This window comes from Patagioenas fasciata, chromosome 13, assembly GCF_037038585.1.
Source record: "Patagioenas fasciata isolate bPatFas1 chromosome 13, bPatFas1.hap1, whole genome shotgun sequence".
Lineage (NCBI taxonomy): Eukaryota > Metazoa > Chordata > Aves > Columbiformes > Columbidae > Patagioenas > Patagioenas fasciata.
Window position 1 is genome coordinate 15,495,222 of NC_092532.1, and position 24,435 is coordinate 15,519,656.

General features: G+C 53.1%; 2 protein-coding genes across 3 annotated transcripts; one reads left to right on the top strand and one right to left on the bottom strand.

Annotated features, from left to right (window-relative positions):
- Positions 1-90: 90 nt before the first annotated feature.
- AARS1 (alanyl-tRNA synthetase 1) lies at positions 91-16,440 on the bottom strand. 2 transcript variants are annotated; one of them, XM_065848118.2, is made up of 21 exons: positions 16,333-16,440; positions 15,115-15,278; positions 14,276-14,464; positions 13,455-13,600; positions 12,157-12,348; positions 11,587-11,731; positions 10,248-10,393; positions 9,590-9,698; positions 9,343-9,493; positions 8,845-8,969; positions 8,407-8,551; positions 7,590-7,768; positions 6,958-7,071; positions 6,013-6,219; positions 5,190-5,374; positions 4,650-4,758; positions 3,889-4,002; positions 2,886-3,005; positions 2,301-2,387; positions 748-861; positions 91-376 (listed from the first exon to the last, which is right to left on the bottom strand). In XM_065848118.2, exons 2-21 carry the CDS (start codon positions 15,256-15,258, stop codon positions 191-193), a joined length of 2,907 nt encoding a protein of 968 aa, XP_065704190.1. In that variant the 5' UTR covers positions 15,259-15,278; positions 16,333-16,440; the 3' UTR covers positions 91-190. The 2 variants fall into 2 exon arrangements, with proteins under 2 accessions (XP_065704190.1, XP_065704189.1); XM_065848117.2 differs by having other exon boundaries at positions 15,115-15,324; positions 16,333-16,422.
- Positions 16,441-18,428: 1,988 nt separating this feature from the next.
- Positions 18,429-23,985, top strand: LOC136107276 (C-signal-like). Its single transcript, XM_065848201.2, has 7 exons — positions 18,429-18,587; positions 19,076-19,127; positions 20,974-20,976; positions 21,999-22,186; positions 22,797-22,955; positions 23,257-23,367; positions 23,691-23,985. The coding sequence occupies exons 1-7, from the start codon at positions 18,444-18,446 to the stop codon at positions 23,802-23,804; spliced, it is 771 nt and encodes a 256-aa protein (XP_065704273.1). The 5' UTR covers positions 18,429-18,443; the 3' UTR covers positions 23,805-23,985.
- Positions 23,986-24,435: the final 450 nt, after the last annotated feature.

A 24,435-nucleotide genomic window follows, 5' to 3' on the forward strand; every position in this document is an offset into this window, starting at 1 on the left:
GAAAACGGGCAGCGAGCAGGCGGGGCCGGGCAGGAGGAGGAGCTCGGCCCGGCCCGGCCCGCCCCCGTTAAGCAGAGCCGAGGCGGCAGCGCGCAGGACGGGCAGCATTTATTGATAGGAACGGCGGGGTTGGCTCAGCAGCAGGCAGGGGATGGGCAGCAGGGCAGAGAGGGGGCGCTAACACCCCCCGTCAGTTCTTCAGCTCCCCCAACCGGAGCGTGGCAAAGTCCGTGGCCAGTTTCAGGGCTTGCTGCAGGCAGCCCACGTTCTTGCCCGTTGCCTGTGCGGAGACGTCCTTCCCACCACCTTTGCCGTCCATCAGGCCCGACACCTCCTGCACCCACTGGCTGGCCTTCAGGCCCTTATTTGCTGTCTCCTGGGTAGGAAAAGAAAAAAAATATTAAAGGAGCTCAACCTGAAGCCAGCAAGCAGTGAGTAAAGAAGGTCCATGAGCATGGTATCTCAGGACAAAGCTCTTCCAGGTGCAGGTCCTGGAGGACAGTTAGGCCAGCAGTCCAGGGGCAGCCTGGACTTAACCATGCTAATTCCTGGCTCTTTCCCTTTCACTCTTTGCAAGGCACACCTCTTCTACCCCCCAGAGCCTGATGATAACCCAAAGCACAAAGGTTGTGGCTCTTGCCAAACCCACATGAGTTTTGGCCATGTAGTGTTAGATAGTCACTGCCTGGAGGCTGTGGATCCACCTCTGAGGCTCAGAGAAAGGCAGATAAGAAGTGTCGGCGTTACCTGGGGCACCTGACACAGGCAGGTGATTCTGCCGGCTTCATTATCTACAGCGAAGAGCATGGTGGCAGTCTGTGGGGAGTAAGTCTTGAAGAGCTTCAGAGATTCGTTCAGGGCCTGGAGGAGGACAAAGTCATTGCAGCTCACCTTTCCTGTGCTCGCAGCCAGCCCTGCTCCACCCCCCGGCACCCACGGAGATCCCGGGGATCTGGACTTGCATTAAACCAGCCAGCAGCACCCTGCAGCGTTCCTCACAAGAGTGATTTTCACAACCCCAGGTGTGTAGAAGCCTTGGCAGGGGACAGAAGCCCTGGCTGTGTACCCTCAGGGCTGTAAGCAGGCAGGAGTGAGGCGCTGCTTTTATTTCCTCACCTTCATTTATCCAGAAACTGGCAGAATCAGTGACCATGCAGCCCCAAAGCAAGAGAGCCTTTGCCTGAGCGTACTGGCTGGAGGGAAAAATGCTCTGCCCTGTGATGCGAGCTCCCAGCAGGAGGGAGCAGATGTTCTGCGGCAAGTCAGGAGGATTCAAATGCAGCGTGAAGAAGCTGCCAGGGTTATGAGACACAGCAGGCATGCTGGAGAAACTGCCAGGCAGCCTGTTATTCCCAAAGAGACCATCATCCTTGCTCGCATAGACAGTACAATGCAGCACAGTGCTCCAGCAAGTGGGCCCTCCCGTGAGCAAAGTGGTGCTGCTGTAGCTGGAGAGGGAATACAAAGCTCCTCAGGCTGCTGGCACCACCATTCCCTGGGGATGTGCCCTTCTGCCAGGGGGAACATCGCACTGGTAGTTAATGCCAGCAGGAGTGCTGGCATCGTGGGGATGGCCACAGAGAGCCAGCAAGCGTCTGTAAGCTTCCCGGAGAGGAAATTTAAATAGAGCATTAAAACCCAAGAGGTCCAAGGTAAGGGCACAATCAGTCCCCGCTGCCTGGCACTTGCTGGGCTCAGCACTGCAGCACGCGAGAGAGCTTTTGTTCACAATAGAAATCGCTCAAAAAGAAACTTAACTTGTGCATGGAGGAGGCAAGGAGCAGTTTCAGCCCTGGTCAAAGAATTTGAACCTTGCTGCAGCAGAGCTCAGGAGCTGGGGAGCAGCTCTCTGGTCTGGCTCTGTCCACACCTGCAGCCTGGGATGCTGCTCCCAGAGCTGATCTGCAATGGCCACAAACATCACAACTTCTGTAGGTTGGCAGAGCTGCTGTTCAGAGTTCCTCAGACCTGCTCTTTAGTGTCATGACTGCTCCTGGATGAGTCTTACCTGGGACCTAATGTGATTTCTGTTGGGGTCCCTATCCACCACCAGGTTTGGAAGCTCAGCAAATGGCCAAGGTCCCTTCCACACCCCTGCAAACCCATGTGTTAGTCCAGGAGGTGAGACATAGAGAGCATTGCAGTGGTCCTCCCCTTCTTCACCAGCTGCTGCTCAGGGCTGGCACGTGGCAAGAGAGACAGCTCTGTAACACAGCACTACCTCCACAAGCCAACAGAGACCAGGAAACTGCTCCTCAGGCACAAGGAAGGTTTTCATGAGAGACCAGACCTTCCCATACCTTTGCTGAAGCTCCATTTTCCATTTCCATGATGACAAATGGCTGGTTAGGGTGACTCTCTATGACTTGCTTGGTCTTCTCCAGCACCTGAGTACAACAGCAATCAGATACTAGAGCACACACATTGCATATGGACACAAGAACCACCCAGATGGAGCTTCCCTGCAAGTACAGAGGCACCCAAGGTGCCCCAATACACTCACAGCCCAGCCTGGAACAGCCTCATGCTGCAGAGCCAGGAACAAAACGTGCTGGTGGGCAGATGTATGGTTTGCAAGGCAGCAGCAGTACTATGTCTGATTCCTCCTCCGGAAAAATCCAATGGGATCTAGGAGGAGGAACCACGCACCACCCATACCATGCACCCAGAGGCACCACTAGGGCAGGAGCACCCCAATTTCCAAGATGTGCTGCCAGCACTTCACCCCAGGGAACAGGCGTGGAAGTAGCCATGCCTCCGGAGGGAGCTGGATGGCTGAACAGAGTGAGGGGCATCCCCACAGCTCAGCTCCCTTCCACACTGGACACAAACAAAGCTCCCACAGGAGCCCTCCCTAACCCTCCCACACTGTGCCTTGTGCTCACTCGTTTCTGGATGTCGGCTTTGCTGGCTCGGTCCAGGTCGTCCATAACTTTCTTTAGTGCTTTAACAGCCTCTCTCAGCTCATCTTTCTGCCACTGTGGGATAACAGCAGTGGCCAGTGTCTGCAAAACAGGGGTGGGCAGAGAGAGTCAGAGGTATCAGTGTCTGTGGCAGGGGATGCTGCACCACACTCATGAACCTCCTCTCCTGCCAGGGAATAGACTGCCTTAGCTTACTGAATTATTTGGTATATTGCTTCTTACAGAACTTTTTTAGAGATTGCTTATATAGAATTCGTTTAGCACAAGTAAGTTTGCTTAGCGTAATTTCTGCAAGCTGGGAACCTTTTAACTCTGCTTCGTTAAGTAAAAAAGGCCTCAGAGTCTTCAAGCGAGAATGTAAGGGGAGCTCCGTCCTGGGGGATAAGTAAAGGAACAGAATGGTGTCTGATAGGAGACGATAAAGAAGGATGTTTTGGTCTGCCAAGAATTTACTTTTCTCCAGCTGCAGGTGCAAAACAGCAACTATAAGTCAGGACTTCAACTGACAGCCTGCCTGACAAAAACAAAGAGATCCAATGAAGAACAGGGAGATCCCAGACTCTGATTTTGCAGTTGGCCCAGAGTGATGTGCAAGGGGTGGGGGCTGGATTTGTGAGGGTATAATTGTCCAAGTTTTTTTTCACTGATGGGCCCTTCTTCAGGAGACACCAACCTTGTGCTGTTGTAGACTGTACCTTGCAAATAAATTCTTTATTTTAGAACAATTTCTGGAATCCATGCCTGAGTCTCTGCTAAGGAAAGCCTAGGGAAAATAAACTTCCTTAACACCTCCTCTCCCAGGGCCTGAGAACTCAGGCAGGAGGTGCTGGCTGCAGCACCCACGGGACACAGCGCTGTTCGGACAGGAGCAGGAAGCTGAACTTGGGCCTTATTAATACCACTCAGTGCCGGCAAACAAGGTCCCCTTCACTTTAGGAAGGCAGAGCACTGCTACCATCCTCACCTCACTGAGATCCGTGATCTCCTTCTGCACATCCTTGTTGGGAGCTGTCTGGACCTTCACCTTGGCCTCCAGGGCTGACAGCAGCTTCTTGAGGCTGTCGACTTTCCTGAGGGCCTAGCAGAACACAACCCGAGTTCAGTCACACAGGGAGATTTAGCAGGCTGGGCTCTTGGCTACCCCCATGAGAAGGGGTTACGAATACTGAAGCCCCAGGGGAAGCAGCACTTGACCAGAAACCGGGTATGATGTTGGCAGACAGGCCCCCAGACTCTTCTTTGCCAGAAGGAATGCCAAAATCCTCCAAAAAAGAAAAACATCTTCCCCACCAGCCCCCTTCCTCTAGCAAGCACCAGCCCAAGCTAGCCCAGGACCAAAGTCTGCCGTAGCAGACAATTCTCAGACTGCACAGCTCTCCTGCCAATCTCACCAGCTGCTGAGGGCTCTAGGTCTGCAGCCCATTCTGCAAAACAACCTGAACTTGACCCCACAGCCACTTCCAGGACCCACCCTCAGCTCTTCTAACAAAACAGCTACAGCCACAACCTCTCTTCCAGCTCTGTCCTCTGGCTGTAGCACAGCTGGGGGCCTCCAGCACAGCCTTTGCTAACAGCAGCATCCTTTTCCATGAGCCCCTTAGACACACCAGTTCTCCCTGGTGATGACTATCCAAACAGGGATATTTGGCAAATTTGAACTACAGGAGTCTTAGCACAGGGTTAATTTTTGGGATTTCACAGAGGATCTCTCCTGCCTCCCTTTACCTTCCGAGCTTCGGCCCCAGTGACTGCAACTATCCTCCGGATGCCTTTAGCAATTGCTTCTTCTGAAACAATCACAAAGGGGCCAGCGTGGCTGGAGTTCTGCAAGTGCCTTTGGAAAGAACCCAGAAAAGACCCACAACAAGAAAGAGTTAGAAGTCCACCTCTCATCTCAGCAGGACTCAGCACAGAAACAAGAAAACCATCCTGCCAGGGTGCTGCAGCAAGCGTAGGGACAGGCAGAAAAGCCAACCTAGCCATTAAAAGCAAATGAGTAGGGAAAGGGTGGCAAGGGCTATGTTCCCAGCGCTGTCAGAGACTGTGTGTGGTCAGGGACAGCACACAGGTAATTTTCTTGCCTGCAAAGGATGATTTAAAATGCAGTTTGATTCAGGACTGGGAATGCAAAGGCACATCATCACCACCACCTCCAGCTCTGCCCTAGCTGTGCCCAGCACACACCCACGGCACCCACAGCAGCACCCAGGCTCCCCAGGGACTGACTCCTTTTCAGCCACCCCACGACCTTCCTCAGATACTCACGTTCCTCCACAAAATTCAACAGAAGTGACAGAGCCTGCAGGGCCAGAGGGGTCAGCCAGCAGCTCCTCCACAGGGATGCCAATCGAGACCACACGGACAGGATCAGGGTAGGTCTCGTCAAAAACTGCCCGCAGTCCTTGGATAGCTTTGGCTGCTGCAAGAGGGCAGTCTTTGGCATAGACGGTCTACAGGAGACAGGAAAGGGACACTGGTAAGAGCTGGTACTGTCACTTGTGACTGAGGGTCTTCGTTTCCAGGGAATCCTGACTTCCTGTAAAAGATCCTGAAAGGGAAGTTATGTGCCTCACCTGCACTGGGGTTTGTTGAGCTGCAGAGATCCTAAAATTGACAGGTCCCCTCCCTTCAAAATTCTTGATAATGTTTGGCTACTCCGACCTGCTGGGCTCCTGTACATTCATTTTGAACCAGACTCCTGAGCAGAGCACAGGGTCCTCCAGGGCCTGTTGTAACAAGGGGCTGGCACCAGGCAGAGCAACTCTCTTGCCCTGAAGGACAGATCACTGGAGGGTCTGGGTGTACACTGTAAATCCATCCAGCCCTGCAAAACTGCCAAACTTCTTGGCTCTTGTAGCTAATGTGACACTAGAGCAGGTAAAGAAACACTCCAACCCTAGACAGGGCTCGGTACCAATGAATAGAGTTTTTCCACTCAAAATTTCCTGTGATGCCAATCTGTGCACAGTACTGCATCAGCAGCTTGAAAGATTCCTGCTGGGCCAAACTCCCAGTATTGCAGAACATCCAAAAGCCTGACTCAAGGTACTTTTTTCCTGAGTACATCCAACCCAGTGGCTGTACCCACCTTTGCCTCCTCAATCATCTGATTGGCGATCCCTTCGACTTTCTTGATTTCCTGGGTAGACAAGGCTCCCTTGGCTGTGAAGTCAAACCGCAGTCTGTCTGGTGCGACCAGCGACCCTCTCTGGTCAGCTTCCCCTAACACCGAGCGCAGGGCGAAGTTGAGGATGTGAGTGGCCGTGTGGTTGCTCATGACCGGCCTCCGCCGAGTCTGAGGGAGGAAATCACTGTTAGACAGGGTCTCACACTAAAGAGCCAAGATCACCTCTAGCAGCAGTAGTGTACTCCAACAGGAACCTCAATGAGCTCAGGAGACCAGAAACAACTTATCATGCTTGCTGCCTTGGAGCCTCTGCTAAAGAAGCAGGACGATCCCCACCAAATTTGTGCATGGCTTTTCCCTGGCAATCCCCTGGCTGGGCCTGTCTGGAGAGAGGGCAAGGACAAACCAGGTTGCAGAAACTGATCTCCACTCCTAAAGAGGGACATGCACTGTAAGATGGAAGCCTTCCCTCTTGCTCCACAGGTATTGCCTCTAGAAGGAAGGAAAATGCATTTTGCAGACCACGTTCAACCCCGCACACACTCAGCAGGCTGAGCGCACTGGAGCAATGTCTGGAGGAGGGCAGAGAGCCCAGGCTCTCTGCTGTTATCCACAACACAGTGGAGCACCGTACATGTTCCATCTCTCAGTTGTGACCATAAATGCATTTCTGTTGCTGCAGCAAAAGCCAGTGAGCATGGCACTGAGCCTGCTGGGCATTATCTGCCTCGTGGTGAGAGAAAGACAAGTGCCAGGTGGGAGATGCCTTGAGCCAGCCAAGCTTTTCTGCATCGTGTGCCATGGACAGAGCAGGCCCCAAACTCCAGGCCACCCAAGCGACATCAACGGAAACAAAGACAAAATCCAGAGACAAAAGATGAAGTCATCTGTTATACCGTGTCTTACCTCATCAATAGACAGGTAGACCTGATCTCCTACTTTCAAGTTTCCATATAGAGTTCCTATGTGAAGCACGTAGCCTCCTCGGACCTGCACATTCTTCACCGTGAATTCTGTTTTCTGTACAAAGAAGGAAACACCCCTAGTGAGCAGGGCAAGGGCCACAGGGAGACAGAGAGTCCAGCCAGAGCTCTGAGCTGCAACTGGAAAAGTCTCAGTTGAGAGCCAGACTGGTGTGTGTGACAGGAGAAAGCTGAGTGTGCCCAGGCACAGCACGCAGGGCCAGAAAACAGAGAAGAGCATGAAGGTGCGGCATGGCTATGGGGCACAGCAGAGCTGGAAGAGTTCCCCAGCTCAGCTCCCAAGCATAGCAATCCCAGCACCACCACCGCAGGCACTCGCATTTGGTAATAGCCTGATGCTGCAGCACAGAGTTCAGGTCCCCAAGAAGTAAGGGGAGGAAACTCCAGCACGTCTGTACCGTGCTGTACACCCGAAAAGGAAACCTGTGCAACTCCTGACACTTGACATGGACAAGAAATTGCTGGGGCTTGCTGGGCCCTTTCTCCTCCTCAGCGCACCCCTGCCCAGGCCCCAGCTCAGACCGAGTCTTGCAAAAGGCCCTCAGGCCCACTCACATCCTCCCTGCCGTCGTCCTCCTTGACCATGTAGCCCTCGTCATAGATCTGCCCACCCTGCTCGGCGTAGAAGCAGGTTCGGTCCAGTACTATCCCACACTCCTGGCCAGTGGATACCTCCTCCACAAACTTCTTCTCCCTGCGGATGGCTTTCACTGTGGCCACGAGGCTCCCAAAATCTGTCACCAGGAGAACAGGCAGTGTCAGTGAAACAGGAAAACCTTGTAGGCACCACATGGGACCAGAACCTCATAGCTACATCTCCCAGTTATTGCAGGAGTTCATGGCAGCTACATTTGTAGGGGGTAAGGAGAAAGAACCAGGGCAACAGTTAGCTGGATAAGAGGAAATTCAATTCTGTGCCCTCCAAGGCAGAGGCCTGTGCAGTAAAAGCCACATGTGCTGCTACAAGCCTGGGGCCTCCTGAGTCTCCACTGAATCAAAGAATTAGCAGCAAGAGCCAGAGCAAGCGTGCTGAGGACAGACCAAACACAAACTGCAGTCTCCTGCGACACTGGCAAAAGGGCAGCTGGGAAACACAAACATGGAAGTGTGGAGACACAAAGCTGCAGGGAACAGGAATCCCTTTAAGACTCTCTGATCACATTGGCAACAATGGACCTGACCAGCAAGGCAGCCCTTGAACAGTCTGCCCTCCTCTTTCCCTGCTCCCTTTGTTACAAGCAGGCAATTCACCCATGCACATTTCCACTCCCGCTCCCCTGTCCTGTAAAAGGTCAGCCCAGAGGATCTTGCTGAATTACATGGCAGGAAAGGTGTGGAAGCAGAGAATAGTTCTGAGAAGGTTTTTACATACCATAGGCACCACTCGGATCTGAAGCATAGCTGTATTTTGGCGAGTCATCCGTCACCTCCAGCCCTCTGGACCGTAGCTCTTCGATGGCATAGATGTCCAGCATGAGGAGGTCCTCCCCACCGGCACCCTTCCCTTGGGATTTCAGCTGCCAACAACAAGCACCAAAGTTTGAGAAAAAGAGAGAGCGGGGAGGTGCTCCCAGCACCCCACCAGCTCCGTATGAAGGCTGAGCTCAAGGTCCCAGGCCTTGCAGTGTTAGTGCGCAAACTTAGCCCCAGCTGCATAGAAAATATTCATCCCACCACTACTGCAGTGCTATGCCCTGGCTGTAAGAGTGAGGCATGAGCAGACACAAAGGGGCAGAGATCCATGACAGCAAACTATAAGGAAGAGAATCCTCCCTGCCCGGAGACCAGCTCCCCCAGACCTGTTATCTACCTGTGCATTTTTCCGCTCTTCTTCAAAGCCCTCCATGTCCACAACAAGGCCCTTCTCCTCTGCAATCAGACCCGTGAGATCAGCAGGAAAACCATAGGTGTCATACAGCAGCCAGGCAGTATCACCTTCAGAGAAAAAGCAGAGCAGTCATCACTTCTTTTCTGCGAGACACTGCTCCTTTACCCCCTTTCTGACTGTCTCTGTCCCACCCAACTGGCTCTGCACCACAGTGAACAGGTCTGGTGAATGTGAAAATCAAAAAGACTCCTCTCTGACAGCAGAGACATCACACCATCATCTTGTGTCTGGGCAGCTTAGAAACCTGAGCAAGTGAATACAGGCCAGATGGGTTGCCCAGCTCTGAGCAATGGTTTTTAGACTCCAACTCTGTCCCCCAACACCTTCCATGACCTCTCAGTTCCCAGCCCAGCTGAGCCTTAACTCAGTGCGAGATACTAAAAGCCTCTTGGTGCATTCAGACAGAAGTCACAGACCTACCAGGGATGGTTTTACTGTCCCCCAGGCTCTGGATCTTCCTGTCCAAGATGCGACGCCCTCTGCTGAGTGTTTTCAGGAACTGATCCTCTTCTTCATTAATGATGTCCTTCACCATATCTGGGTCCTTCTTCAGCTCAGGAAACGCATCTCCCTGCACATCCAGGACAATTAGTCGGTCAACACAGAGATCCGCACACCTCAGCAGAGGAAAACTGCAGCAGATACAGCAGAGCCAGGGAGAACTTACCAGTGACTGCACCACCACATCAACCAGAGTAGCAAAGAAACCCTTGGGGGCATTGAGTTTCTCGTGGGAGTAGCGCACAGCCCGTCGAAGAATCCGCCTCAGCACATACCTATGGAACAGCAGAGCTGCTCATGCAAACGTCACACCTCCGGGCTGTTCCCAGGGGATCCACCAGCACCCACAGGCCACCACCCCCTCCCAGGACCAAAAGCACAGGCTTCCCTCCCCACATTCTCCTTCGAGTAGCTGCTCACACCAGCAGCAAGCCAGAGGTGAGGTGCCAGGCACCAGTTCTGTGACTCAGACTCATGACATGCTTAAGAATCACTCCTGTGAGTCCAGCACAGCCCCCCCGCCCAAACTTCATTGGTTTTTTAACAGTAGCACTGCATCAAGCAGGGTTTTGTGCCCGTGTGCCCACAGTGACCTTTTCTGGGGTCTGACACAGCAGGATTGGTACTCACAAGAACCCTCATACCTTTTGCATGGACCCTGCTACAGAGATTCAATTGTCAAATATACTGAGCAAACACCCTGCTATCCACTGCTCTCATGACAATTTCAGAGGCATCCCAGAGACACAGGAGATCCCAGTCCTCTCAGGGAAGCCATGCTGAACAGAATGAGAGCGCTAGCGAGGCAGCAGCTCCCATCTTACCCTCTGCCAGTGTTGTCAGGTCTGCCCCCATCGGAAAGAGCCAGCGTGATGGTCCGTGCGTGGTCAGCCAGCACCCGGTAGGCCATGTCTATACCGTCAGCATCCTCAGCACCAACCTGCCCCATGTACGGCCTGGCACCCGTGCCCTGAGCAGGGAGTAGAAGGCAGTGGGCAAAAGGGGATGATTATGGGTAGTGGCGACCATTAGCATGGCAGAACGGGGACATGCCTCAGAAGCCAACCCCATTCCACTGCCCACAGCCACAGATGAAGAAAGAGGTGACTCAGTGAAGGCAGGGAAGACCAAGAGCTGCGAGGCTCTGCATGACACTGCAGCCAAATGATCTCCATGACCAGAGAGAAGAAAAGTCAGTTTATCCCAACACAAAGAGCCCAGGATAGAAGAGAGAGGGACAGAGTGCACGGAAATTATCTGTTTTCCACACTGGCTCATAACCTGCCCAGTCAAGAAACTTCTCAGATTCTGTTACATGGAAGACAGTCCAAGCTTCTCTCTTTTAGGGTGTTTTTATCTGTACCCAAAGGAAAGATACTGCTGTAACAAGGCAGCATTGCTTGTGGTGCAAACCTCACACCATGGGCACAGTCCCTACAACCAGGCTCCCAGCAGACAGACAAGGACACATGGGCTGCGTCTAGCCAGTGGCTTTAACATCTACTTCCAACTCTGGAGCTCCATACCTCATCCCCTCCGAGAGGCTTGAGTCTGGGCTCTTCCAGCACAATTTGCAGCCACAAAGCTTTGCTGCTTCCATGGAGCAAAACAAGGCTTGGACTTGCACGCAGAGTTCCCAGCACTGGTAACATGGCCCCTATCCAGGAAGATGTAGCAACAGCATGCTGGTTCTGCAAGTGACTGTCACGGTTTATAGCAAAGACCTCCTCGCTCAGGGGATTTTCTACAAATCAGCATGTTTCAGGTGGAAGACTGAAGAACAAGTTCTGATGCTGGGTCAGCAACACCACGTGCTTTCAAACACATGGCAAAAAGATGGTGCTTGGCCACATGGGACAGCAGAGCATCTTCCACTCAGAGAGGACCATGGAGTGTGCAATCAGGACAAGTCACAGAAACAGGAAAGCTGTACTGCTCATTGTCCTGTGTTTTCCTCTGAAAACATGCCCCAAGGCAGCAATTACTGTGCTGGCCTGTGCTCCTACCCTCAACAATGTAAAAATCCATGGGGCTCGCAGCAGCTTGGAAAGCAAAGACCCAGAGACATAATTGCCTTGTTCAACCAGCCCCATTCACCTCCCCAGGGATTTGGGGAATGGAAGCAACTGGGTCAAGTCCAGACCCAGAGTCCCCAGTTCATACCTTCTGGATGGCTTCAAAGTAAGGAAGGAAAAGGTCTGTGTCATAGTTGGACATCTTGTTCTGCAGCACAGAGACCAGCCTCTCCAGGCCCATCCCGGTATCAATACTTTTCTTAGGAAGAGGTTTCAAAGTCCCATCAGCTTCCCTGCCCGACCACAAAAAGAAAGACAAGACGTTATGGATGGAGGCTCTGCAGGGGCATCCCCATTGCTCTCCCCATCTCTGTGAGATTTTGTTCCATCAGATTTACGGTATGGGCCCATACACGAGTCACACACAAGGCAACTGTGATAAATAACAAGACCCTCCATGACGACTCAGACCCAGGGTGGGATGGCACTTATTCCCTACTGAACTCCTGGCAGATGAACTGAAGAAACATGTCCCGTCTGCCCCAAAGACAGCGTGACTGACCTCTTCTGTACAGGTGGGCCGAGGGACAGAGCATCACAAGGCTCCCAGACAACAGGAAATGGTGAGCAAGCCAGGGGCAGTTAGAAAAGTACACAGCCCAAGTGACCTTTCATGTCACGCTGGAGCAGCCTGAGGCGAGGAGCAGGTCTCGCTCACCTGTTGAACTGTATGAACACCAGGTTCCAGATCTCCAGGACGTTTGGGTCATCCTGATTGACCAGGTGGGAAGCATCTCTGTCCCCAATCCGGTCATAGTGGATCTCACTGCAAGGGCCACAGGGGCCTGTGTCTCCCATTTCCCAGAAGTTATCCTTCATATTGCCAGGCAGAATCCTGCCCTCAGCCAGCCTGTAACAAGAAACTCTTATTGAACAAATGAGACCTACAGCAAGGCAAGAATTCCCCAACCAAGGACTATAGCAGAGAAATCTGAGCTCACTAATTCCCTGGATGAGTAGACAAATCACCAGGGTCCTGGGCCTGACCAATGTAAGATCTTACTACCCAGGTTCCCTGCTGAGGAGGGTCAGGTGAGTGTCAGGCCCTGGCACTAACCCCAGATGAAGACAGAGGCTGACATGACACCTCAGCAAAGCCACCAGCAAGAAGACAGGCAGATCTCCAACTTTAATACACGCAAGGCAGGTTTGGCCCCCCAGAACAGAGGTGTGTCATGGGCTCAGTGGCAGGCTGCAGAGGCAAGTACAGTCACAACACCAGAGGCATCACTTCACTGCTACCTTGCTGGTGGGCTTGGCAGTGTTAGGTTTACAGTTGGGCTCACTGATATTTAGGGTCTTTTCCAATCTAAATGATTCTATGATCGAGCTTTGGCCCACCCACAGCTTGAGTACTGAGGGTGTTTCTCGCTTGCTCATCTCAAGTGGGGTGAGGTAGAAGAGGTACAGAGGAAGGAAACTAAAACTACCTAAGGGCAGAACATCTGCCTTAGGAAGGGAGCACAGAAAAGAGAAGGACAAGGCTGGGTGGGAGAATACAACTGAGATTTAGAAAAATCCAACAGGTTCAAAACAGAATCAGACGTATCCCAAAGGAGCTGGGCCCCAAACAAAGGCGAAAGGGAGTAGAGGGGTCACACTCTAACAAACTAATCCAGTGACTGTGGGTGCTGGGAGAAGAGGAGAAAAACAGAGTGCAGGCCACAGTGAGACATTTTCTCACACTGGGCTAGACAGTGCTGGTCTGACCCAGTGAGACACTTCTTATGTGCTTAAGTATATAAAAGAAATTTTGAAATGAAAGCTCTCGGTCTCTTCTATCTAATACCAGTGCATCCCTTTGGCTTGGCAGCTCCACCACCCTGCAAAAATTATTTGTGACACTGATTTTTGTTAAAACCTCCTGTTACATGTGCTCTGCCACATAAGACGTCCTCTTTCGCTGAATGACTATTGCTCATTAAAACATGCACCTTCCTCAGTTAAAGGCCTTACCCCAAATTCAACCATATCTGCTTGCACTCCAGGTCTGGTTGCAGTCCTGCAGCCTCATTGCCACCAAAATAAGTGACATAGAGTCTTTCAGCGGGGATGCCAAACTCCTTGGTGAGAAGTTCCAGTGCCAGTTTACAAGCAAGCTCCTGCAGAAGGAAAGATGAAGTCAGCAAGTGAATGCAAAGAGAGCTTCTCTTCAACATGTAGCACTTGTGTATACAGAGTACTGGCTACTGTAGGTATCAGCAGCTTTCTACAAAGAAACAGACAAAAACTTTCAGACTTACGGCACAGAAATAGGCAAACCACCACATGCAGCGAACAGGGTACAAGAAACATCTCACATGGCTTCCCACATGCAGATAAGTTAACTTCCAGCATGTTTGCTGCCCCCAAAAACCCTTCTAATTCTGCTGCTGTTCTGCATTCTTAACATCCTCTTCCTGGCTTTGAACACTAGGCTATCAAGAAGCTCGGGAAAGGACAACATTATTCTATCACTCCTGTTTGAAGGTCTATCACAGCCACGCAGCACATGCAACTCCCCACAGCTCCAGAACAGAAACTAAAACCTCTGCCTGAAGATGCCAGTCTGGCAGAGTTAATATAACCAGCTTTCTAAACCTTAAGTAATTAATCTCAAAACATTCTGCAGGGTCCAGGCAGCTTCCAAGCTCATTTATTCCAAAGGAGCTACATGCACCTTAGGAATACCACTCTGTGACAAGATATTCTCTTTTCTGTGGGCAGTCGCTCTGCTGAGTTCATAGAGATGGGTAATCTTGTGCACGAGATTCAGAGTTGCACCCAGCCTATTTTACCTTGAAATAATCCCCGAAGGACCAGGACCCCAGCATCTCGAAGAAGGTGTGGTGGTAGACATCTTTGCCAACGTCATCCAGGTCATTGTGCTTGCCCCCTGCTCGGATGCACTTCTGAGTGTTGGTAGCTCTGTTCAGTTTAGCAAGCGGGTGTGAGGGGTCAATAGTATTGAGGAAGATGGGTTTGAACTGAAAGGAAAGAAAAAAGAGCAATCAAGGAAAGCACTAGGGACCTGTTTTCAAACGTTGCAAGCAACAGCGAGGCAGTAAGTGTTGTCTGTGTCATGATATCACTAGCCTAGGTGTACCCAAAGCGGCTTTCAGAAACAACAAGCCTGCTGTCTCCTGCGTGCGAGGAGACTGCAGCACTTAGCTATAACATGCACGTGTTCCTGGTGCCCACCAAACCCCAGGACTTCCAAAGCGACTGAAAGCAGCCAGATTCCAAGCTGACCAGAAAAAAAAATAAATCAATGAAAACTGTGTGTTGATCCCCAGCAGAGCTCCTTCAGCAGCCCAGCCCCAACCATTCTTTAAAGACACTGTTAGTCGCTTGTGCCAGGACTAGCAGTGGTCCAAAGTGTGAAGGAAGGGAGACTGGCAGAGCTCCCATTGCTGCACAAGCACCCCAGCAGACACAGGAACCTCTCCCAGTGCCATTATCAATTTTGCCAGAGTGCAGAGGACTATGGCAGACAGGCCAAGCATCTCTTTGTGACCAGAAGAAAGACGGAGCAAACAATAACTTTCCACACAAACAGCTCCGCAAACAGCTTCACCAGTTTCAACTGCTACAGGATCTGTTTGTAAGGACCACAGTGCCAGAGTGGGAATCTCACCTGATTCATACCAGCATTAGCAAAGAGCAGCGTGGGGTCATCCAGGGGGATTGTAGAAGATGAGTGCACATAGGTATGCTCGTTTTCCTTGAAGAAGTCAATAAACCGTTGCCGGATCTGGCTAGCTGTGAGCGTGGCTTCCATCTTGAAGCTCCAAGTCACAGCTGTCCAAAGCAAGCAGAAGAGAAAGCAGCAAGGCCTTGGCGCAGTCTGAAGAAACAACAGCAGGATTCTTACATGGTGTCAGCTCCAGCAATAACACCAGGATCATTGTCTCCATCTTCTGAAAGGGTCTCCCCACATTGATAATTACTCCCACTGACTCCTCAGTTTAACCATCAGGTCACCCCAAATGGTGCCGACACAAACCCAAATCTCATCTGCCCAAACCTCCCTGATTTCCGGAGCTCGAGCTCAAGATATCCCATTCTTTGAAAACATGTTTCTAAAATACCATGTTCACCTGGATATTGAGCTTAGCAAGAGGTTATATCTGCCTTGCCAGGGACGCAGGGGAGGGAGAGGATTGCTAATGCCTAAAACCATTCAGGGTCATTATATCACAGAATGGCTGAGTTTGGAAATGACCTCTGAATATTCCCTCATGCCCCCTCCCTCCCCAAAGCAGGATCAGCACCAGCGGTCCCTGGAAACCTTCCTGGTGAGAAACTGCATCACCACACCCGCACCACGGACAGGTGAGGGTTTGGAGGTGAGCACCCCGCTACATCCTATGGGGTGCACTGGGCTGTCCCCTGCCGATGCAGCGCAGTGCGGTTCTCCAGAGGGCCCGGCTCCCAAATTGCTGCTCCGGCCGGGAGGCACCATAATGCTCCATCTGACTACGGGCAGCGAGGGGGAGGGAAGGGCCGGGGAGGGACGGGCCCGGCGCAGTGTCGGCTCCCAGCACAGCGAGGCCTCTGCCCACACACCACGCGCTCCCAAGTGCCCGAGGACAGGCGAGGTCACAGCCGGTGCCCGGCAGCCATGCCGGCAACCAGACATCCCCCCGCAGCTCCGCCTGAGGAGACCAGGGCACCGCCACCTTCCTGCCCGCCACCGCTACCCGCCCCGGCCGCCTACCCTGCCAGGCCGCCTCCCCTCAGCCCGGGGGCGCCCAGCCGGGACACAGGGAACAGCCGGGCCGTGGAGGCAACCCCCGAAAGTCAGTGGCCCCCGGATACCCCTCAGACCACAACGGAACGCCTCAAGCCCTACCTACGCGACCGCCGCCCGTCGCTCCCCTCCGCTCCGCACCGCACCGCCGGCGCCACTGCAGCGCCCGCTCCGCACCGCCCCTCCCCGGCGCGCCGCCTTGCACCAGTATCCGATTGGCTGTTGGGGCCGTCGCTCTGGATCAGCCCCTCCCCCTCCTCTTGCCCGAACTTTGGGGCGGGCCACTGGCCGGCTGATGCAATGACGGGGAGGCGACGACCACGTGATGCGGTCGGGCTGAAGCCAGGCAGGGAGCCGCCATTTTAGAAGTGCCAGTCTTGCTGCGGGGCTGGGCGTGGGGGAACAGTAGGGACCGTGACGGCTCTCCAGCCCCCACTCTTCGGGCACCGTGACTCTGCAGCACCATGAGATGCTGGCCCACCTGGTGCAGCCCTGTGCCTTGCAGACAGTGCAGGTGCCATGTTAACAAAAAATTTAACTGTGAGAACAGCTAAGCATTGAAACAGTGGCCCAGGGAGACTGCAGGTTCCCTGGAGGTCTTTGAGGTCTGGTTCAAGCAACCTGATCTTCATTGCTGACCCTGCTCCTCTGGATGGGGCTTGGAGTAGAGTCCTCCCAGGTCCTCTCCAACCTGAGTGGTCCCCAGGTGCCTTCACAGCATTGGGATCATGTGGATTGGCCTCACCGCTTCCCCAGAACATCACTTCTGGCCCCAAGCTGTGGTTCCTGAGCCATGAGCGTGTCTGTGCTGCTGTCCTGCTTGGCCTCTTGCCATCAGTCAGCTATTTCCAAAGGTTGCTTGCTGGTTGCCTTTCAGAGCTCACCTGCAGCTATTCCCACCATGCCTGGTCCTGCCCCTCTCTTCACTTGTGTCTGTTGTCTCCTTCCCAAAGAGCCTGGAAGGAAAAGAGGAAACTCCAGTCTTGTTGGTTCCTGATGAGAACTCTGCTGTGGATGCTGCTTGCAGATAGCAGGGGTGTGCAAGCCTGTGCAGTGCAATTGCTCACATGGGTGATTACACCCTCAATAACTCCTGCTGCAGCAGCTCTGAGTCTGATACCATCCAAATCCACACCCAGCACGCTCATCTCTCATGGGGCCATTATCTGACCACGAAGATGGAAGGAAACATCACTGCTTCATGCTCTGTGTCACCTGAAAGCACATCTTCCAAACCTGGAGTCCCTTCACCATCTCTCAGCTGCTGGCCCAAGTATTTCTCTGGTGATTGCCAGACCCAGAAGCAGTCAAACACTTGGGGAATAGTCAGCTCTGTCCCCTCCACTGGGCTGAGCGAGGCTGGGCAACAGATGTGTCCCTAGGGCACACCCAGATGTGACAGACCAATCCCCACCACTTTACTCTTCTCATTTCCTCCCCACCTTAAATTCAGGTTGCCCCAATTCTTCCCTTTCAGCTGAAGCTTTTTACATAGCAGCTCTTTGTTTCTTTTAGCACCTTGCTCACTCCTGCCTCCGAAAAATACATATCCCCAGGCTGGTCTGGGCTGCAGGAGCTTAGGCATTGCAGGCACCTCTTGGGCTGGTGAGCATCCAGCAAGGAGAAGGTCAATGGCTGTGGGCTTGGAGCTCCTGCATCGGGGGGACAGGGCTGCAGGGAGCTGGGGGGTCTTCTCTGCTGGCTCCTGGATGCTCTGGGTGAAGCATTGGCATGAGTTGAGCTTCCAGTGCCAGAAATGCCCTCCTTGCACTTCCCAAGATGGACTTTGCACTATCATCTCTGGGCTCAGCGATCCCAAACTCACCCCCCTGAACTGGGAGATCACTGGCCACAAACAGATTTGGACTCGGTTTTCTGCTTCCTGGTGGCGTTTCCAAGTGCTCTTCCAAGGTCATGGTGGAGGTGACCCTTCTCCATCAGTTGCGGGGACTCTGGGAGCTGGAGCTTTAGAGGAGTTGAGTGATGGGGGATGAGGTAATGCAGGAGACATGTGGTACTGTGTGCTGTGGAGCCCTTGGTCCATGCCAGATCCTGGCTCTGCCTGGGGCAGGCGAGGGGCCAGGGCTGGTGCTGGCACTGTCCCCGTCCCCATGGGCGCCCAGAGCCACACCCTGGGCTGTGCCTGGCTCCTCTTCACGCCGAGCAGGTGACAATCCTGCTCTGTGTCACCACCAGGCGCAGAGGCTGCAGAGATGTCTGCGTTGGCTCGGAGCGTCCTAGTGACAGGCTCCAACCGCGGAATCGGGCTGGAGCTGGTGAGGCAGCTCGCTGCCAGCCCCCAGCCCCCCCAGCACATCTTTGCTACCTGCCGTGACCCCGAGGGTCCGAGAGGGAAGGTGAGTGCGGGCACAGGGCACGGGGATGGTCCTGAGCCAGGACGGGCGAAGGGAATTTGTGGTCCCTGCCGGGTGCTGCTGGGTCTGGCCCTGGCTGGGTGCTCTGGCAGCAGGGGTGGCGGTGCTCCAGCAGGGTCTCATGGCCTCCAAGCCCCGCGGTTATGTCTGTGCCTGATCCAGGTGGGTGGGATGAGGCTGGAGGGGCAGACAGGGTGCCTGTGTCCTCGGCACTTGCTCCTGGCCATGCTGATGGCCAGCCAACCCCTTTGCCGTGCTGGGATGGCCAAGGAAGGGGGGCAATGCACAATCCCAGTGCACCCCTTCTCCTGCCCCATCTGCTGGGAACGGTCCCACACTCCTTCCCCAGTGAAAGCAAAGCCACCCTGTCCCAGCTCCAGCTAGCGTGACCTGGGAGAAGGGGTGGGAGACCTGGGGGTGCCACTGGTGACATCTAACCCCCTCCATTTGCTCCATCACTTTGTTTCCAGGCCCTGCGAGAATTAGCTGCCCAGCACCCCAGCATCAAACTGGTCCAGCTAGGTATGGAGCAATCTACCTCCTTGCACCCAACATGGCTTCTAGCCTTCCCCTTGCTTTGGGGACAGCTTTGTCGGGCAGCCTGCCGTGATGCTGGCAGCCAGGCAGCTTCAGCCCTGCCAAGCGGGGAGGGATGGGCGCACATCTGGTCACACATCTGGGCAGGCATCCAGATGCCTGTTGCAATAGGACAAGGGGTGATGGTTTTAAATTAAAAGAGGGGAGATTCAGACTAGGTACAAGGAAGAAATTGTTTACGGTGAGGGTGGTGAAACACTGGCACAGGTTGCTCAGAGAAGTGGTCAATGCCCTGTCCCTGGGGTATTTGCAGGTGAGAAGTTTCCAGGGCGCTGGTCAGGGCTGGGGGGTCGCTGGGGAGGGCAGCGCTGGGGTGAAGCCTGGGGAGATAAGGATCACCAGGCTGAGGAACATGTTTTCCTGAAAATGTGTCTTGAGGAAGCAGACAGCAGTGTCTGAGAGCGCAGGGGCTGCTTGGAGCCTCCTTTTTTTATGATGAATTGGTAAAAAACCCATCCAAACCCAAAAGAAGCATTTAAAGGAAGGGTTTTCACAGAATTGCCATCACTATTATAAATGAGGTAGGAAGCAACCAGAGCTTTTAAATAAGAGCCAATAAGAAGAAAACTAAATTAAGGCAATGCAGAGAGCGTTTTGGTTTCTGCCTATTTATTTATTAAAATCAACTAAAGTGTTGAAGTAAATTTTTAGCGTTTATCAGCAAAGGCGGCACTCCTGAAGTCAGCCTTTACTGACAGGAGGCAGAAAATCTCTCTCTTACTGTTAAATAGATCATTAAATTAGAACACCTTCTCTGTGATAAAAAGTAGCATCTTTAAAACTATCTGTGAGCCCTAAACAGCAGTACGTGATGAGAAGACAGTGCTCACTTTGCTCACTAAAGCGTGGCTAAAATAAAAAGGACATCTCAAGGGGCTGACCACTGAATAAACAACCTTTACTAAAACACATACACCCCAAAAAACAGGCTATAAATAAAGCCCAAAAATAAGCTAAAAAGCTTTAGATAATCCAATGATAACGAAGTATTTTTTAAAAGGAGAAGCTGCTCCAGGCTTCTTGGAGCAATTACTCCAACCCGAGCAATTAACCACTCAGCAACGCAACTGAAAGATCCCTCACGCGTGGTGAGTGATGGAGCTTCAAACTCCTTTGGATCGTTATCCACAGAGAAGTCACTGAACAGCCTCCCGTGATATGTCCTGCAGCTCTTAAATCCCAAACTCCATCCCCTCACGTATGGCAGCTCCACAGCAGATTCTCATTAAATTCCCCCCAAATGTTTTCGTGACACCTCTGTGATGTCCCATGCTGCACAGAGCAAGGTGGTGCAAGCCCTGGGCTACCCAAATACTTGCTTACCACCATAAAGGCATTGGGATAGTTAAAAATGCCAGGAAAACGGGTTTTTCTGCTGCTCCACAGCATAAACAACACTGCAAGAAGGGAGTCCTCAGCCTTGCAAGCCTTTGCTAAGTCAGTCTTGCCTAAGCACGAGAACAGAAAAACAACTCAGGCCAAAGTGTTGCAAAAAAGAAACCCAGGTCTGTGATCCACCCCTGCCCAGCAAGCTCATCAGATTAAGCCCTGTGAAAAATGTGTGCAGAAATGTGCTTGGGGGGGCAAAGGCCCACGCCAGCGTGCCCATACACGTGAATATTCATGGTTCTTAAGGGCTCAGGAGTGTAGCTGGGTTGTTAAAAAGCAATATACAAAGTTTAATGTTGGCCTAACTGGCCCATTTCAGATCCTGAAGGTGTTTAGGTGACCTCTTTGAAATAAACAACAACCACTTCAGTTGGGTGAGCAGCTGGTAGGGGATGCACATCCTAACAAGCAAATCCAAAAGCTGAGCACAAAAAATACTGCTTGCATTGCTTTAGCCAAGAAATCCTGCAATTAAAGCATAGCAGATTTTCAAAGAGATAACAACATTTAAATGATGAAAAAGGCACTGGAAGTGCTTACCCCTGTTAGCACCGTTTCGGGGAGGTCGGCTGTTGCTGGAGGGGGGTTGTCCACACAGCCTGGCTGGAGCAGCTGTGGAGGTTCAGACTCAGAGCCTGCAATCCAATACTGCAGGTTATGTGCCCAATCTTCTTTACCTGTGCTCAGCTCATCTGTCAGCTCCAAATCCTCATCAGTAACGATGTGAAGAAAAAAAATCTAAACAGAAGAAAATAATCATAATATTTTTTTTTTAAAAAAAAGGCAGGATTTGCACATACAAATGGCTGCAAAGCTGTGGTGATTTGTGCTGTGGAAGATCAATTTAAGCACAAATTGCTAAAAAAGGAAAAGGTAGCTCTAAATTATGTCAGAACAGATATCAACCAGGAAAGATCTTCACATTTTTAAAAATGAAATTAATTTGTCCCCCTATGTTAACAGCCCCTATAGCTGCTGTGCAGTGCGGAAGTACTCAAAGAGTGTAGTTGGGTTGTTAGCCCAAAGATGGTGTCTGTTCTCAAAATGTGCCCATCCAACTGCATTGGCCCCTGGTGGGCATGAAACTGGGAGTCTCAGTGTGCAAGGACTGAGCATCCCCCATGGAATCATCAGTTCCTTGAGGACAGAAAACAGATACAGCTATGTTCTTCTTACCAGTAGCTTCCAGATAACCAGAAAGGAGCTGAACTCAGGTTTGATTCAGCTAAGGCTGTGAAACCAAGAGGCGAGGACAAACAGCTGCTCATTTCGATGTGTTTCACACCCTGACCTCCTAAACCTGGTTCTTTCTTTTTGATTTAAAGCGTGCCCTTCCAGCCACTGCAGAGTTTCCAGCAGACACTGACTCTCTGGAGCTCTCCTCCACTTTGCTTTTTGCCCTGGCAGACACGGTGAACTTGCCCAGCATCCGAGGGGCTGTGCAGGCTGTGGAGTCTCATCTGAAGGACCAAGGCTTGAACCTGCTCATCAACAATGCAGGTGTCAGCTCGCACGCCACGCTGCGCTCCCTGGATTTGCAGGAGATGCTCTCCATCTTTGCCACCAATGCGGTCGGGCCAATCCAGGTTGCCAAGGTGTGTGTACAGATTTGGGGCTTCTCCTGCCCGGGGAGATGGTCCCCATGGCAAAGGTGCTCTCAGCTCAGTGGGTTCTTGCTTTCTCGTATGAGACAGACTGATGGAGGCAAGACCAGGACCGTGGGTCTCCTCTGCCGAGGAGCCCCAGCATCTCCCATAGAATCATTCTGGTTGGAAATACCTTTAAGATCATCTAGTCCAACCGTTAACCCAACACTGACACTAAACCATGTCCCTAAGAACCTCATCTATGCATCTTTTAAACCCCTCCAGGGATAGTAACTCTACCACTTCCCTGGGCAGCCCGTTCCAATGCCTGACGTTCCAGGAAGACATTTTCTTAATATCCAATCTAAATGTCTCCTGCTTCACTCCTCCCCAGCTGGAGCTCCTCCCTGCCCCAGGCTGGCTGTGCCAGCTTGCTCCTTTCCTGAGGAAGGGAAAGACTGGAGCCTGGCCCATCCTTGGGGCGTCCTCCCCATCTCTGCCCTTCTGCCAGGGGTGTCTTTCCAGCTGCTTGTCCATGGTCTGTGACAGAGACCTCCAAAGTAGTCCTCAAGCCTGGCGTTTGTCACGTATTGACAGAGCATCGGTGTCTTTGCATCAGGAATTTCTGCCACTCCTGAACAAGGCAGCGAAGGGCATGGGGAAGGAGGGGCTGAGCTGCAGCAGGGCTGCGGTCATCAATGTCTCCACCAAACTGGGCTCCATCGGGCTGTGCCTCGGCGTGTTGGAGGCCCCCATGTACCCGTACCGTGCCAGCAAGGTGAGGTGCCAGGGGAGGGGCTGGGATTGCTCTGTTGTCCCCTGTGTCCATGGAGGGGAGCCCATGGGGGGACCCACCTGCCCCAGGCCACCCATCACCCCCTGTCAGATTCTCCCAAGCATAAGCACAGAGACTGAGACCAGCAGTAAATAGGACTGACCCTTCAGGTGGGTTGTGTTGATGCTTTACCCCAGAGCCAAGTCCCATTTCCCACCTTCACAGCCATTTTCTGGCTCGGAAATGTCCCCCATCCTGCCCACCCATGCCCTGGGTCATGCTGGCACAGTGGTGCCTCTTCCAGGCTGCCCAGAACATGGTGACAAGGTGCATGGCTGCAGAGCTCCGAGACCAGGGCATCCTGTGCACTGCCATCCATCCCGGCTGGGTGAAAACCGACATGGGGACGGAGAAGGTACTGGGCTGTGCAGAGGAGGGCCAGCAGGTCCCCCGCTGTACCCCCATCTCTCAGGGAGGGCAGGGGACGTTGTGTGGGCTGTTGGGACCATCTCCTGGGGCAGAGCAGGCAGGGAGCAGGCAGCAAGTTGCAATGTGCCAAATGCATGTGATAGCCAGCCCTGTCCACCTTGCCCAGCAGGGAGAGGAGGGGGGTGGCAGTAAGGAAAAATGCCCCCACGAGCACCCTGGGTGCTGCTCCCCCAGTCTGGCCAAGCCTGGCTGCTTTCCATGCTGGCCACAGCCCGTGGCAGGGACACTGCGCCTGGTCCTCTTCTGCAGGCGCCGTTGACAGTGGAGCAGAGTGTGCGGGGCATCCTGAGTGTGCTGGCCGGCCTCTCGCAGGAGACCTCTGGAGCCTTCCTTGACTGGGAAGGGAACAGCTTGCCCTGGTGATGGACAGACAGACGGACAGATGGACGACACCTCTTGCTGACTGTGCAGCCTCCCACTCGCCGGTTCACCCCTTCGTGTGGTCGCCCCACTCGCCCTCAGCCTGCCCCAGGCTGCCAGAGAGAGGGGAAAGGCACGAGAAGTAGCTTCTCTCCCCTTCCCCACCCCACATGTGGCCCTTCAGCTGCCCTGTACCCCCCACCTCTGTAAACATCAGGAGCTGACGCCTCTCTGCTCTGTCTCTGCACACCCTGCTGAGTCTGCCACCCGCTCCCCATGTGCTGCCTGAGCGCCATGTGTCCATCTTTCCTGCCTGTGACCAAGCATCCCCAGTCCCTGTGACCCCCAGCCCCTTGAGCACTCCAGACTGAGCAGAGCCCTCAGTGCCCTGCAGGTAGGCAGGGGCAAAGCCAACACTGTGGGTTCTTGGGATGTTCGCCAGCCTCGCGGATGCTCAGACAATCTCTCTCTCACTGCCCAGTACAGGGGCTCTGCCCTGGCTCCAGTGCTTCCTGGAGGTGTTGTCTCCAAAGGTGGTCACGGTGCCATGGGACCCGCACACTGTCACTCACAGGGACTCCAGTGACAGCCATGGGTTCAGCACATGGCAGCGGGCACGCCCACACCCCCAGAT

Bases quoted from the DNA above. Each gene is read 5' to 3' on its own strand.
- AARS1 (XM_065848118.2), bottom strand. From the start codon at position 15,258: ATGGAAGCCACGCTCACAGCTAGCCAGATCCGGCAACGGTTTATTGAC. The intron at 4,003-4,649 runs GTAAAGGGAGGC...GTGTTCTGCTAG, and splicing joins CTGGGGCCGAAGCTCGGAAG to GCCCTCAGGAAAGTCGACAG. The intron at 2,388-2,885 runs GTGAGCACAAGG...TGTTGTACTCAG, and splicing joins AAGCCGACATCCAGAAACGA to GTGCTGGAGAAGACCAAGCA.
- LOC136107276 (XM_065848201.2), top strand. From the start codon at position 18,444: ATGTCTGCGTTGGCTCGGAGCGTCCTAGTGACAGGCTCCAACCGCGGA. The intron at 18,588-19,075 runs GTGAGTGCGGGC...CTTTGTTTCCAG, and splicing joins CCGAGGGTCCGAGAGGGAAG to GCCCTGCGAGAATTAGCTGC. The intron at 22,187-22,796 runs GTGTGTGTACAG...TCTTTGCATCAG, and splicing joins GGCCAATCCAGGTTGCCAAG to GAATTTCTGCCACTCCTGAA.